Genomic DNA, 16,242 nt, shown 5'->3' on the forward strand with positions numbered 1-16,242 from the left:
CCCTTAGCAAATATTAGGTACTACTAGGGAGTAATGGCTGCTAAATAGGCAACCAGTAATGCTTATTATAGAAGTTACACAGAGGCAAACTGATCTGAGACATCAAAGACGATAGAGAAAACAAGATCATGAACAGATTGGCAAAGGTTGAAGGAAAGAGAAGCAGCAGCTGTAGGATTGTAGCCATCCAAAAATCTGCACAGCAGGAAGGGTCCAGATGAAAATAGGCAGCAGGGCCAGCACATGAATTAGCATCTTTGCTGCTACATTCCCCAGCCCAGTCACGGGAGCATAAAAAGCACATCAGGAAGATATGAAGGGATAATGGATGATTTGAGGGAACGTGTGGCGAGGTCTTGGATCGTTAAGGAAGTTGAAGAGTTGAAGAAGTCAGGGGGTTCTCAAATGCGCAGAGAGGCCAAAGCTGTAATATAACCCAGAACCAGTCATATTTCTAAACTAGGTAAAGTCCTTGAGAAGTAACCTATAACAAAGACTTGTAACAGGTGGCACAGATGAAATGGAATCCAAATGATGGAAAATAGAAGACAACCAACATCAGGTACTGATACAAAGATGAAGCTTTCTGTCCCATGGGTCTACAGGTGTTACAGAAAGGAGGTCTCTGTGGGAAAGGAGAGTGTAAATTTATGCTAGAGCCATGTTTCTACCCAGGGGAGGCAACAAAATGTAGAAGAAAGAACTATTCCAGACCAGCAGTCAGGAAACTCGTGTTTGACTCCCAGCAGTGACTATAAATATGATACGGGCAAATCATCATAAACTTCTTTCAACTTGTCTCTTCAGCGAAGAAAGTGCATAATCATGCCTCCTCTACCTTCCTCAGAGCTTTATGTGAATCAGATGGGATAGGAAAGCCCTTTGATGCATGACAAAGCCCTAGATAAATGTATGTATGCAATTACAATAGAGATGTGGGTCAGTGGGAAGAGCTGAGGGTAGTTAGGATATAGGTGAGACTCTATCTCCAACTGAATAGGGCCTAGATGGAAAGACAGAGTGAAGAAGAAGTGGAGCTATCAGTGGGCTGATAGGCAATGTCTAGTAAGTCAAGACTTCCAATTGCAAGGGATAGTAACCCAACTCAAATTGGCCTAAGAATAAAATAAAATGTATTGACTCACACAATAGAAATAATTGCAAGGGCAAAAAGGGCTTCAAGTGTAGCAGGATTTAAGTGTTCAAGCGTTGTGGTTGGAAATCTGTCTCTCTGCATCTCTAGAGTCCGCCTTCCTCTGTGTTGGTTTCATTGTCAGGCAGGCTGTCCTCCATAACGATAAAGATTGTCCCCAGCAGCTACCAGTTATGCTCCACTGGTTTAGTAATCCCAGTAGAAAAAGACAGTGCCTTTTTCTCATTTCAACAAAAACCCTGAAGTAACACTCACTATCTGGCCTGGATCACATGCTCCTCTCTGAATCAATCACTATGACTGGCATCAATCCCAGCTGAATCACGTGGACGTAGAATCGGTGGGAAATGCACGCTGTGGGAGAACAAATGAAAACCACCCACATCCACCACCGGAAGTAGGCTTAAGAGGCTTGTTCCTGAAGTGACGATTGTGGAGAAGAGGACACAGGACAGAGGAGGGAAGAAAATCAAGGGAGGATGTGAGGCAGAGAGAGAGTAGCACTTACTGGAGAAGGCCAAGTTTACAAAGGGATTTCCCAAGGGCACTCTGGGAGATGAGGAGGTGATATTTGTCAGTCAAAACAGTGAGGACATATTTAAGAATTCCCGAAGTGGCCCAATGCACTCTGAGAAACAGTAGTTTGGGAGGCAAAAGCAGCCACAGTCACAGACTTTTGGTTAGTTCTTTGTTTGGTAGGTAGTTCTGTTTCTAACTGCTGGGGTAGGGGAGGGAGGAAAAAGACTGTGTCAGTCTTGAAGGAGCTAGACTAATGCAGGAGACATGGACAGAGATCTCCAAAACACTGCCATAATTTTACAGCTTAATGAGTCTCAGCGGAAAAAGCAGCAAAGAAGTTACCACTAAATTTACTAAAGTTACAGCCTGCCAAAGAGAATGTGAAATGTGAGTGACATACACAGCATGCGAGGTCCTCTCCACCCACCCACTGAACATAAAGGCCCACCCTGTCTTGCCTTTTTTCCACTCTCCTACATACACATTATACCTGCACACAGGCACATAACAGCAGGGAAGCATACTCTTGGAACATTGTTAGAATCATTCTTTAGACCTCCCAGGTAGGTCACTACCCTGAAATGAAAAGCTACCAGTTTCCCATTTTTTGAAGCTGGTGGAATAGGGCTGATTAAAGCTGACTTCATACTGAGCAAATACTTGAAAGAGGCAATTTAGTTCTGGATCCATCCTCTGTGTCTTACAATTGCCTTCAACAGCACCCCTGATATTGGTACACTTCCAAGCATGTTCAAATGGAAGGGCCTCACCTCATGCTTAACCAAATGGAGACATTAGCCCACTATGACCCTGGACTTAAAGGCTTAACTCCGACAGAGAATTGGAGCAGAGTTTACAGTGCCAGCTTAGTACTCGGATGGCCAGAATGAGTCTATGTTATGACTTAGAGTCTGAATCCCAGAATGGATGTAAAGGGCAACCCAGAGAAGCTACTTCCTTCAGGAAAGAACATTCAGGATGCTTGAATTCTTACCTCATGAGCATGCTTCCTGTTACTCTGTCTTCTGTAGTTGTTGCCAGGAAAGGCTCTCTGGTCACAAACCCTAGAGTTCTGATACTCTCTGTTGGCTCTAACATCCAAAACAGGTATCTTGGTTACAGGGCCCTGTCTACTCCCTAGTGAATAACAGTAATTACTGTACACAGTGCAGGGAGAGATATTACTTTAAAAAGAAGCAGCACATAGACATAAATTATCATAAGACCCAGCAATTCCACTCCTAGGTACATACCCTCCAAAATGGAAAACAGGCACCAAATACTTGTACAGAAAAGTTCACAGAAGCATTAATCACAACAGTCAAAACGTGGAAACAATCTAAATGTCCATCAAAAGCTGAATGGATAAATAAATTGTGGTCTATACACACAATGGAGTACTAGTCAGCCATAAAAAGGAATGAAGTACTGATACATGCAACAACACGGATGAACCTCAAAAACATTACACTAAGAGAAAGAAGCCAGGCACAAAAGGTCACATATTACATGATTCCATTTATATTAAATATCCAGATTAGGCAAATACATAGACACAAAGAAGATTGGCTGGAGGGAGAGGGGAATGGGGAGCAACTGCTTAATGGGCACGGGGTTCCATTTTGGGGTAATGAAAATGTTTTGGAACTAACTGGACAGAGATGGTGATTGCACAATATTGTGAATGCACTAAATGCCACTGAATTGTTCACTTTAAATGATTAATTTTATGTCATATGAATTTGACACAAGAAAAAAAAGGGGGAGGGGGATACAGACTCAGCTGATAAATACCTTTATCCTCTCACTCCTTCACTTCTACCTGAAGGTGTACATAGAAAGGTAAAGTATCAGCCATTATGTGACTATGAAGCAACCAATATTTGCCAAGAATGGCTGAGCATACAGATGTAAGTGGTAGGGAGGATAGAGCTCAGTGGTAGAGCATGTGCTTTTAGCATGTGTGAGGTCCTGGGTTCAATCCTCAGTACCTCTGTTAATAAACAAACAAAAAAACAAACAAACATAATTATTCCCCCTCCCAAAAAACTCAAAAACAAACAAAAAAAATAAAAGGAAGCTGGGTCTTTGAAATCATGAAGGAAACCACAGTATCATCAATTTTATTACGAGACAAATAAAACCCCTAGTTGAAGAAATAGCATAATCTTTGTTCTTTACAATTTCCTGTTTAAAGAATGACCTCAACATAAACTAAGAGAACAAATTCACACATGAGCCTTTGGTTAGATGTATTTGTTAGGTGTACTTTTGCTTAGGTGATTTCACCAGTTGCTGGCAAAATGCACTTTGCTGTGTAGATCAGCACTCACCATCTGTAAGCATTCCAAACAGGAAGATAATTAACACAAAATAGCACCACAAACATTAGGTACACAAATAATAACAAAAACAGAAAATAACAGTCTTTTCTACAAAGGCCATGGTTTACTCCTGGCCTGAATAAGCGTAATTGTTTATTCATTCAATATGTACTGACTACTTACTACGTGCCAGGCATCAAGCCAGGGATATGAGCCAAAATACTGCAGTGAGCAGGAAAGATAAGTCTCTGCCCTCATGGAGCTTACATTCTAGCGAGGGGAGAGACAAACAATAAACACGCGAGCGATCTCACATACACTGCGTGTTATTATCATGCATCCAGAGGAACACATTAGGCTTCCAACTCTCCTCTGAAATAGGACTGGCTCTTAGCTCCTCCATCTGCGGTGTGGCATTGCAGGGTGCGCAGGTTCCTCAGTTACCAGGAGTCAGCAACACTTTCAACTTGACAGCAAAGGTCTCAGTTGTCAAAGATTTCTTTCTCAGTTCCTTATTACCATTGCCGACATCATCCCTATGCTTCATCCCACTTCAGGAAAAATATACACCAAAGAAACATCTCGCCCTAAAGAATCCCACCTTTAAAAAGGGAAAAACTAAACCAGAAGCAAAATTCATTATTGTTTCCAAGAGAAAGAGCCTACCAACAAAGCAAAGCCAACCTTTCCGGCAGAGGATAAAGGAAGAGGGCAGAGTTGGCACAGCATTCAGGTCTAAAACTTGTGTACAAGGAAAAATGCAAATAATCATGAAGTACAATATTTAACTCTAGCACCTGAAGAAAATACGCTAGACCAGTGCTGTTCAACAGAAATAAAATGCAAGCTACAAATGTGAGCAACATATGCAATTTAAAATTTTCTAACACCATATAAAAGAAAGAAAAAGAAACAGGTGAAATTATCTTTAATAGTATATTTCCTCTAATTCAGCATATCTTCAGCACTATCTTTAAAACACATAATATAAAAATTATTAGTAAGATATTTTACAATCTTTATTTCCATACTGAATCGGCAAAATTTGGTATATGTCTTATATTTATAGTACATCTCAATTTGGACTAGAGACAGTTCAAGTACTTAACAGCTACAAATGGCTAATGGCTACCTTATTGGACAGGGCAGCCCTAGACAAAATACTCACTAAATTCCCTTTTCCAAGAAGATTAAAGCTAATGGCTCCCTAGAATTGGAGCTTCTAGACATCTCAAGAAGCTATATTCTGATACCCTCTACTGTTAGCCTTGGAAACACAGCCCTAGGTACCATGAACCACAAGTAAATAAAATTCACTGATTAAGAAAAAAATATATATGCAATTCAGGCAGGAACAAAATGATATGGCTTGATGGAGAAAAAGACTATGTTCTCCTAATGCCAATGCATCTGTCCATTCAGCCATTCAACATTTGTTGAGAGCCTACCATGTGCCAGAATTAATTCCGTATGCTAGTATCCTGCCCTTAGGGAGATTACAGTCTTTGGGGGGAAAGGCTGATAGACATAAATAATTAGATAAGAAATAAACAAGTTCATTGTAAATAGTAATTTTGCTATGAAGAAAATAAAACAGGAAAATATCCTCATGAATTGGAGATTATTTTACATAGGGCAAAGAAGGCTTTTCTGAGAAAGTGGCATGTAAGCTGAGAATGAAATAAAAGGGACAAAAATGGAGAATGTTCTATGCAGAGAACACAGTTAGGGCAAATACCTGAGGCAGGAAAAACCTTGGCATACTTGCAAAACAGAGAATGTCAATTGGTTAGAGAGTAGTTAGTTAGCAGGGAGGATAGCAGATGTGGTTATAAAAGTAGTCAGGGGCCAGATCTCTTAGGACCTATAGAAAAGGGTAAGGAGTTTAGAATCTAGATATTCTGAGAAAAAGTCAATAAAGGGTTTTTTTTTGGGGGGGTGTGTTAATATTGCTTGGAGTAGGCTGGTAGTGGTGGAAGTATAAGAGGTCATATTTAGAATATATTTTCAATTTAATAGCAAGTCCTGTCATCTCCACCTTCAAAATTAGATTATATAAATTAGATTATAGTTTGAATGTGACAGGACTTGCTGATGAATGGGACTTAGGATGAAAAAAAAGAAAGGATGGTCAACTACTAGACTTTGGACTTGAGCACACAAGTGAAATGGCGGTGCCATTTACTGAGATGGGGAGCTGAAACAGGAGCAAACCCTGCTCCTCCTCCTGTATTTCCAATCTTGATAAATGTAACAACAATTCAGTCAAAAACCTGAGCTTCATCCAAGGCAAAGCCATATCCAAACAGTCACCAAATCCATTAACTTCATCTCCCCAAAGTTTCTCAAATCTGTTCCCTCCTTTCTATCTCCACTGACTTGGACAGGTCTTTAGACCAATTACTCACTAAGACTACTGACATTGCCTTAATCTCCAGGTTTAAACTCCAACCCAGCATCAAAGTTACAAATTGTTCCCCTACTTAAAATTCTCCAACAATCTTTTTGAAGAGCAATTTGGCAATATCTATACTTAAAATGGACTTGCCCTTTGATTGGCTATTTCTTTTACGATTCTACCCTATAGAAATGTTCAGAGAATGTCGTTATAAGGGTAATTCATTGCAGCACTTTAATAGTGAAAAACTAGACACTACCTAAATGCTATTCAAGCAGGAAATTGTTACATAAACCATCATACAATTACATTATAAAATTCTACTTAGCCGTTATTTTAAAAAATGAAGCAGGTTTAAATACACTGATATAGAAAGATCTCCAAGATACTTCAAAAGCAAATGGCAATGTGTATATGATTGCACTTATTTGGTCTGGGATGATAACACCTTAAACTATAGACAATGATTACGTCAGAGTAAGTGAAATAGGAGTGGGCTGGGTGGGAAGTTCTCACTTTTTACTATATAATATATATATATATATATATATACACACACACATATATATATATATTTCTTATTGGATGAATTTTTAAGTAATCTATAAATTTATATAATAGTAACACCAACACCAACACCAACAAACTATATGATCATCCTGTATATACATAACATGATTCAAGGCACTGTAGAACCCAGCACCAGCCTTCATTTTCAGATTAATTTCTCAGACTTATTTACATTAGGTAAGTGATAATGTACTTTTGTGTGATGGGAAACATCAGTTGATTGTTGAAACTGGGTTATGTACTAGACCTATGTGCTTTGCAACTGGAATAGGAAAGGTAGAAGGACACGATGCTCTTTCTGAAGAGATGCCAAGGTACTTGGTTCCTTCCCTTGAGAGCACAACAGAATTAGTCCATTCCTTTAGCTCTTCAAAGAAAGTAAAATTTCATGATTCTTACCCCTTCTCAACCCATTTGGCTTTACATGTTTCATAAATACCTGTACTTATCTTATTTACAGTTTATTTTGCCTTCATAATATAAAAAGCTAACAAAAGAAAACAGTGAATTTAGTGTTACAGTTCCACTTCCTTTCTGAAAATATTCCTCATTTCTCCAAGAGACTTCTGGATTTTAAATAAAAAACAAAAAACAAAGTGATACTAGCCTAGCTCTGCTAGAGATAACACATCTGAAATAGCTTTGGTAGAAACAAAATGCTGAATTAACAGAAGATGGAATTATACCAATTCCTAAATTCTAAAGATTTTCATATCTGTGTTTTGATTGCCATTTCTTACTTTTTTTAAAACTCAGGAATAAGGAGAACAAGAAAGTATATATGTAAGTCTTTCTACTGTGGTCCTGGCTGGGAATCTAGCCATAGAGCCAACTGATAGAAAATAAACTGCTCTTCCCAATCTTGTTCCCATTCAGCATCTAATTCTCTCAAAACAACATCAAAAAGAGTTATGAAATACTTGATTATTTCTTCTTCAGTCATTGAAATTAGAAATGAAGTACCTTGGCAAGATAGGAAAAGAAAAACCTAATTAGCGTTTATGCTGTGGTTCATTATAAATCCTAAACCTGCCACCTATAAGAATTCCTCAGTTAAAATATCCCTCACCTGGTTTGAATGGCTATAGCACGTCAGAAGACTTTTTGTTGTAGTTGTTGTTTTGTTATTATTATTTGGCCTCATTTTAAAATGTATTACCTACTTCTTACCTCCATAAAATAGCAGAGCAGAAAGGAAACACTGATGATCCTACCACAATCCTCTCATTATTGACAGCTGAGAAACTGGCCCAGAAAGATTACATCAGATAACGGTGTCACAGTGCAAGTGTCTAGTTACCTGGAACTAGGACTAGGATGTCTCCTGACTTCCAGGCTATGCCAAATTGGATATTTTCTTTTTATCGATTAAATTGGCACCTTAACATCCTTAAGGTGTTTTGGGAGAAGGGGGCAACTAAATAAGAAAAGGCTTCAACTTCAAGGGCAGATAGAATGAAAGGAGTTTTCCACCAGATACAAGGCCAGGATATAAGTGAGAGGAGAAAAAAGTTTCATTTAAAGCCACAGGTAACCTCCCATGCTGACTCCCAGAGGTGGAAAAATGGTTTCTTGGTTAGGGAAATATTTTGGTAGGCCCTTCGGATATGATAGGATCTTTTAAGGTCCTACTTGAAATAGAAAAAAAAAATAAAAACTAAGTTATTTTCTCTAATACATTTATAATTTTCCAAGGCCTTTGGGGGGGGGGGGATGGTGATAAGAGAAGGAAAAAGGAAGCTGAAATTTTAGCAAGGAAGGCAGGACTCTACTTGGGATGAAACATGTGAGAATGGCGAAGACACTGTTTAAGAACAAGGATGTATGCGATCCACTCATATTCCTTAACTATTCAATACTGAGACAAAAACCGCTCTCATTGCCCTACCCCCTGCCCATGACTGCAAAAACTTCCATGAAGATCTGCTACACAGACTTGTGTGGATGGTACTGTGAGAGCCAGTACAGGTGGTGCAGACAAGAGGGGAAGAAGCCAGGGAAGCAGAAAGGTTTCCTGAAATAAGGAGAACTTGGACAGTGTAATGGCTAGGATACCAAATGAAAACATTTCAAGGAAAGGACTGGTTGACAGCATCAAATACTGAAGAGTAGCCAAAGAGACTGAGAAATAAAGGACTGCTGGTTGGATAATTAGGACTGGAGAAAGCTGTTTCAGTGTAGTAACAGGGCATAACCTAGACTGCAAGAGGGAGATGACAGAAATATGCAACTAGTCTATATGAGTCTTTAAGAAGTTGGTTAAGATAATGTATAGGAAAAATAGAACCATAGCTTTAAGAAGCAGAACATGCAAGTAAGATTCAAGAAAAAAAATAGCAAGAAACATGTAACCATTGAAATAAAGAGCCAACAGTTCACCTACAACTGCTTTAAAACTTAACATCTGATCACTATTTATTTAAATTAAATTCTAAACTATGAATATTTAGAAAACAATGTTTAAAAGTTGAATAGCTCCATGTGCACAAGGTACGTACATTAAGTGATTCTTAAGGCAACTTAGTGCCAGAAAAAGGTTAGACCACATACAACTGCATCTATTACTTGAAACATGACCAGTAAGAGAAAAAAATTCTGAAACTTTTTTTAAATGGGAAGAGTGTTCATTTTAATTATGCTCCAAGATGTTACAGAGCTAGAAATTAACAAATTTCAGTAAGTACAAAATAGATTTACTGTCAATATTCTGTCATTAATACAACTCAGGTAAATAAAACATTACTTCACACAAGGCTCAGATGCTCCAAAATCTATTCTAATTTTATACATGTACTACAAAATGATAAATACTTAAAAATTACAATGCCATGGAAAATATTACAAAAAATACAATTGTTATAGACCCTGAAAGTTCTTTAAAGTTCTGCCTTAGGGAGTAATACCATGCTACACGTCAGAACCAAAAATAAACTATTTTCCTTGAGGTTACAATGCTCAGCAACATACTGGATGCACTCTAAAATACCATGCCTGACAAGAATCAAAAGAGAGACAAAGAAGGCCTTCAGTGAGGTTGAAAGAAGAAAAAAGAGAAAAGTAATCAATTGTTATATGCTAATTTATGCTGGAATGGTCTGTTTAAACAACTTACAGCACTGCAGAAGAACGGAAAAAGAAGGGTACCAATCTCAGCTTTATATGAAGGATTTTCAAATCAGCACAAACTCCGGCTATTCTAAAAGGTACTATTCCTCATGCTCTCCCCTCTTCAATCTTTTATATAGACGTCTTATCCTATGTCCATGCTTCTTCTCTAATTTCTCCCTAACATCTTACCAAACACACTTTCTGTTTTCTATTATCCAACATACAAACCAAAAGACATTAAGCAAAACAACAGAATCTATCAGTCAAGTCAGTTCTAAAGACACAAATTTTGGTTTAGATATTGATCATGAGATTTAGGCACAGCCATCCCTCTTCAGCACACTCTCACCTCCCCCTGCATATTGACTCCATCCTCAATTGTAGGGCAATATGAAGCTTTAAGATTTTTTTCCCCTCATCAATGACTTGCCTGTTACCAAGCTGCTTGGTTGGCAGCAATGCCAGGAGTCGTTTTGAATGCGTGGTCAGAACAGACAAAAAGGACGTGATCAGTGGATTACTGTAACCTACCAGAGTGGGCTTCTACAGGCGGACTAGAAGAATTGACCTTATAGACTTCTCACACTCATTTCAGAAGGGAGAAAAATGTGTCTTAAAAAGGAAAGGAAAAAGATGAGATATGGAAATACAGCAAAATATTAATACTGTAGTAATAGGGAAGGGAATGCTTATAGCCAACCTACCTTGTAGGGAAGTTTCTGGCATAAAAATCAACACTTTCTCTACTGATATTCTTTGCACAAGATTAACAGTTGCTTTACACCAAGAGGGGCAGAAAGCCACTTAAATACTTTTCTTCAAAGGTAGAGAATATCTTTTTGAAATGAGCATTAGAGAAATGAGGAAAAGGTAGGGAAAGCTCACTCAAAGAGGTCCTCAAACATGCGTTGACCCATTGCTATGTATGCTTCCTTCTCCTCTGGTGTCATCTGGGCCACCAGCTCTGGCTTCTGGCTCACTTCGCTGTAGGAGAACGGACGGCCAGCCACCATGACAATGGGGTCATCTGCCACTTCCTCAAATTCATCATCCTCCTCATCCTCTTCTCCATGATGCGCAGCCACAGCTGCTGGACGGGGTGGGGAGTCATCATCTGACTCACTGGTCTCACTCTCAGAGTCACTGCCATTGGCAGCGGTCACAGGGGCAGCCGCCCCCACTGAGCCTGCTGTGGCAGAGGGGGTCTTCTTCTCATGAATGAGCAGTGCTCGCATGACCTCCTCATTATCATCCGGCCCTGCACGGCCTTCCTCACGCTCCTGAAATGAGTCTATATCCAGGCCACCTGCAAGGAAAAACCCAGAAAGTCAATATCCTTTAATATAAAAGGTACTCCTTTATAACTTATAAAATATATAATATTTTAATATATTATATTCAAATAAAGGATAATATTATAAAATAACAGACTTCACTGGTTCCATTTTTTGAGCGAGTGTCCGTAAGATATTCAAAAGGTTTCTCACCCACTGGAACTTAAGCAGCATAATGGTTTTAGGTACAGTTGATTCTTGAACAACGTGGCTTTAAACTGGGTCCACTTATACAAGGATTTTTTTTCCCTGTAGTAAATACTACAATACTACATGATCCATGGTTGGTTGAACCCGTGGATGTGGAGGAAACACAGATATAAGTTATACTCAGATTAACTCCTGCAATGTTCAAGGGTCAACTGTACATGGGTTTTAAGAGAAATAAAGCTCAGATTTGAATCCTGGTTCTTCCACAAGCAAGCTGTAACACTTTGGGCAAGTTATTTAGTCTCTAAACTTCTGTACTTTTTCTGTAAATGAGGTGATAAAAGCATACCTTCTAGGGCTCTGGATATGAAATAATGTCTATGAAGGACCAAGTCTGTAGCTGGTATAAAAGGAAATCAAAACAGGGCTCCTTACCTTGCTCAGAGTAAAAACCAAAAGCCTTACAACGGCCTATGAAGTCCTACACCATGTGGAACTCCTCCTGCCCACATACTTATCTCTTCTCCTTCCCCTTGCTCATTCTGCTCCAGCCACTGTGACCTCCACGGTATTGTCTGTACACACCAAACAGACCCCACACACCCCTACCTCAAGGCCTTTGCACTGCCTGTTTCCTTTGCCTGGGATATTTTTCCTCTAGATATCCATACAGATAACTCCTTTGTAACTTTCACATCTTTACTCCAATTTCACCTTCTTTTAATTCACCCCCACCCATATAATCTCAATGTTCTATTTTCCCCCCATAGCATTTATTTTCTAACATAATAATTTATGTCTATTTTCTTTGCCACCTACATTCGACAGATGTAGGTTCTCCACAACAGATATTTCTTTTTTATTCAGTGATATAGCCCATGTACACAGAATAGTGCCTATCACTTATTAGATACTGAATAAATATTTGATGAATAAATGGCAGTTTTATTTTCCTGAAGCAAACAAGTGTACTTTGAACTCTTTATAAAAAGAAATCCAGTATCAGAATTGAAACTTCTTCCACCACATACCTCCTATCATTGTATGCATATATTACAGATGAAAATTTTAAGAAAAACATTTGTAATTGGTATTCTGAAAATAATACCAAACATAATGCCATTTAAAATACACAAAAGAATTAAAAGTTTTGATTGAAACCTGACTCCTTGATTCAAATCCTGACTCTGACATTCATTTAGCTGTATGATTTTGGCTAAGTTACTTCATCTTTCTCTGCTTCAATTTTCTCAAGTACAAAAAAGGGGGAAAAGTAGTATCTACCTCACTGGATTTCTGTGGGGATTTAGTGAGTGTCTGTGAAGGCATGGCACTTAGATTAGTGTTATCTATTATCATCAAGAGAAGACCCAGAAATGACCAATTTGGCCATGGATGAAGTGAAAGCATCCTCTCATTAATTCATCAGAATGAATCAGCTGTAACCTAGGACATTTTATAAAGTATAGAACTCCTAAGATGAGATATTTGGCAGATAAGAGAGAGAAAGGGAAATAGGAACTGAGAAGTTAAAAGTTTAGGTCAGAAACAATAGGCTTTTGATAACATGAATGTAAAAATGAGGATTAAAATAAAATCAACCATTTTAAAACACTGCCAAAGGCTCAACCTCCTTAGAGCCCTTAGTGTCAATGTCATATTTCAAGAGGAAAAAAAAAGACAAGGAATGCAGACAAGACTCTAAGGCTTATATGCTTCCAAAAGAATTTTCCAAATAGCTTAATATTACCAATATAGTATTTTGATTAATGTCTAAAGTAAATATAAAATTAGGGGAAAAGCAATTTAGTTTTGTAAACTGAATGAGATCATCATATCTGAAAGATTTCTGACGGGTCTTGAGAAGTCTGGGGTAAAAAGGAATTGTTCTGTTATAGATGAAGACAGAAAACAAAAAATAAGGATAAATGAACAAATCTCTAGATGGCAAAGTAGAAACACTAGTTCTAGGAACAGTCTTATTTAATAGAGTTATAAATTACAAAGAAGATGCATAATGGGAAATTGTCAGGCTCACTGATGATGCTAAGCAATTCTGGGTGCTTAAAGGCCAAACTGATAGCAAAAATATATAGAAAAGCTGAAGGTCATGTAACTGGGCAGAAAAGTGGTAGATCTTTTTCAATGCTGGCAAGTGTAACCTGCCTATAGAAAAATAATCTAAAATATACTGAAAAACCTGATCTAAGCTATCAGCTGAAGGGCAGGAGAGAGTCTGAAGAAAATCCCTGCACATATTTCTTAAGTTGTTGGTCTTAATTATACTTGCAGAAAGAAAGCAACAGAGAAAGCATCAGGTGGAAAACAGAAGAAGATCTGAAATAAAACTCAAATCATTAATGATAAATCCATGCATGAATAACACTCATTGTTCTGGTCACTAGGTCTTAAGTAAAGTATATTATGAATGGAGATGGTCCAGTAAAAACAATGAAAATAAGACAAAAATTGTAGGTGGAGATGGCTTAGGGGAAGAGAACTATTTGCAAGGAAAGTAGAATCAAAAGGAATTAGAACTTTCAGTGTAGTAATGAGGACATGATTGAAGTCTATAAAATTCTGAAAGATACTAAAATAGTTTGAAGTCTGAGGAAAATTAAGTGTAGGGCAAATATGACTCACTTCACACATGCACTGGATAAAGCCTATTCAACTATCATAAAACCCAAAAGAGAGAAATTTAGACATAACAGCATATTCTATTTTATATAGAAGGAAACATTCATAAAACAGAATTGAGTAGACTAGATGACTTATTTAAAGCCCTAATAATTCAAATTCTATCATTCTAGGAACTGTAAACATTGAATGTTAAGCTTATGAGCCTAATTGTATATAATATTGGCTAACAATAGTTTTATTTTATTTGATTTTATTCCTAAGTTCATAGGAAAAAAAACACTTGGTTGCTTCAAGAACAGGAAAGAAGCCAAATTGGGGAAAACAAGCCTATTAAATAGCTGATAGCCTAACTACTATGTAATCTGAAACAACTTGAATCAAAATAACTAAATATCACAGCCATGCTAATCAGTGGGAGGGAGGAGAGAGTGAAGTATGGTTGCCAAGGAAAAGTTTTTTTCTGACTAGAATTAAAACACCAAAGAGAATCACACTAGAAGTAGTACCTGCTTTTATCATTGCTACCCAACTCCACACTACTTTTACAGTTCTTAGCATACACAGTAAAGAAATGCTAATAATGAGGGGAAAGAGGTTAGAAATAAGGCCAAAAGACAAGTAGTTTTCAGTTACTGATGCTTCTTTAGCATTAAAGAACCATACTCAGGAATGACACACAATCTAGGAATAGGGGTGCATAGATTCTAATGCGGATGAAATCTAACCAGAGGTACAGACTCCTTGTTCCATTGTTTCCCGGTTTCGGAGTAATCTTTGTCCAGTTTTAGCCGTCCATTTTCTATATAGTCCTAAACCATTATCACCCAAAGTCTTTGTATCCAGTAATTTGAGACTAAAATTTAAAAAGTAAAATCATGCAGTTCTCAAACTTCTGATTATTATGCAATTCTTAACCTCTTAACCCTCAGGGCTCAGAGATTTCTAAAATCTTCTAGTATAAAGTTCTACCAGTCTTCTTGGATAGTGAGAATCCTTGTCCTCTACTCATGTGGTTTCTTTCTATATATTTCAAGTAGCACAAACCCCTTGGTATTTATGAGGAGACAACATAAGAAGTTTGGACTAGTATATAGCTATCGCTCCTAATTCAACAGAAGATTAAAGAAGAGGTGAATTTGGCCTCTTTGAACACAACAACACTTTTTCAAGAAATTAAGATCAAGAAACGACAGTTATTCAAGTCTAAAAACAGAGATTTAAAAAGCTATCTGTTATTTCAACTAAGTTGAGGATAATACAAGTATACTGGTTGGCTTTAATGCTTATTGCTCCGTTTCTTACTTCCTGCTATAATGCAATTGTTTTGTAAAACAGATACACTGGATTTCCAGTAAAACTAAGAACTGCCCAGGTAATTTTCTACTGAACCCAAGACATATTCATTTTATTGACGTCTCCTCTTACCTTCCTTCATCTCTTCAGAACTATACGCCCCTTGGACAGTGCTCTCTCTTAACCAAATGGGTCTCTCTTTGGCAGATTTGCCCTCCAGTGAGGCTCGATGAAGATCTTCTTGGTCATCCATGTTAATGACAACATTCTGAGTGTATAAGTCCTCATAAGAGGGACCTTTGGTGGCCCACGCTTCCCGGTGGTGCCCACCTGCCAGGCCAGCAGCTCCAGCAGTAGTTGCTGCACGGTCCTTGCTATATAAAAATTAGATTGGAGGAGAGAAGGAAGAAGAATTTAAATCTTGGTGCTAGAAAAGGGCAGCTGGGGAAGCAGTTCCTGAAGTATTACATATAAATGCTATTCAGCAATCATGCACATATGCTTTACCAATTCTGAGAATCCGTTCTTATACCTCAGGGTGAAAGTTACATGGGATAGAAGAACACACCATACTTATATTTAAGTTCCTCAAACACTGGATCCTCTGGTGTGTATAAATGATTGAGGTTGTAGAAATTAAGATGTTTCAATAAATCTATTTAGAAAGAGGGGAGAATGATATGGTGACATAATCTACTTAAAGACACTAGTCTGGCAAAAATCTCTCCTGGTAACATCTTTCACGTGTAT

The 16,242-nt window shown here is 38.0% G+C and overlaps 1 protein-coding gene across 2 annotated transcripts in view; it reads right to left on the reverse strand.

Moving 5' to 3' along the window:
• Positions 1 to 3,769: 3,769 nt before the first annotated feature.
• The window catches only part of GTF2E1 (general transcription factor IIE subunit 1), a 36,238-nt gene continuing 23,765 nt past the window's right edge, over positions 3,770 to 16,242 (reverse strand). For both annotated transcript variants that reach the window (XM_006210343.3, XM_031680710.2), the window contains exons 4-5: positions 15,625 to 15,866; positions 3,770 to 11,378 (exon numbers count right to left, since the gene is read on the reverse strand). In XM_006210343.3, coding sequence (XP_006210405.1) covers positions 10,954 to 11,378; positions 15,625 to 15,866 — 667 coding nt within the window. In that variant the 3' untranslated portion in view covers positions 3,770 to 10,953. The remainder of the gene's footprint in view (positions 11,379 to 15,624; positions 15,867 to 16,242) is intronic.

Source organism: Vicugna pacos, chromosome 1 (genome assembly GCF_048564905.1).
Source record: "Vicugna pacos chromosome 1, VicPac4, whole genome shotgun sequence".
NCBI classification, from domain to species: Eukaryota; Metazoa; Chordata; class Mammalia; order Artiodactyla; family Camelidae; genus Vicugna; species Vicugna pacos.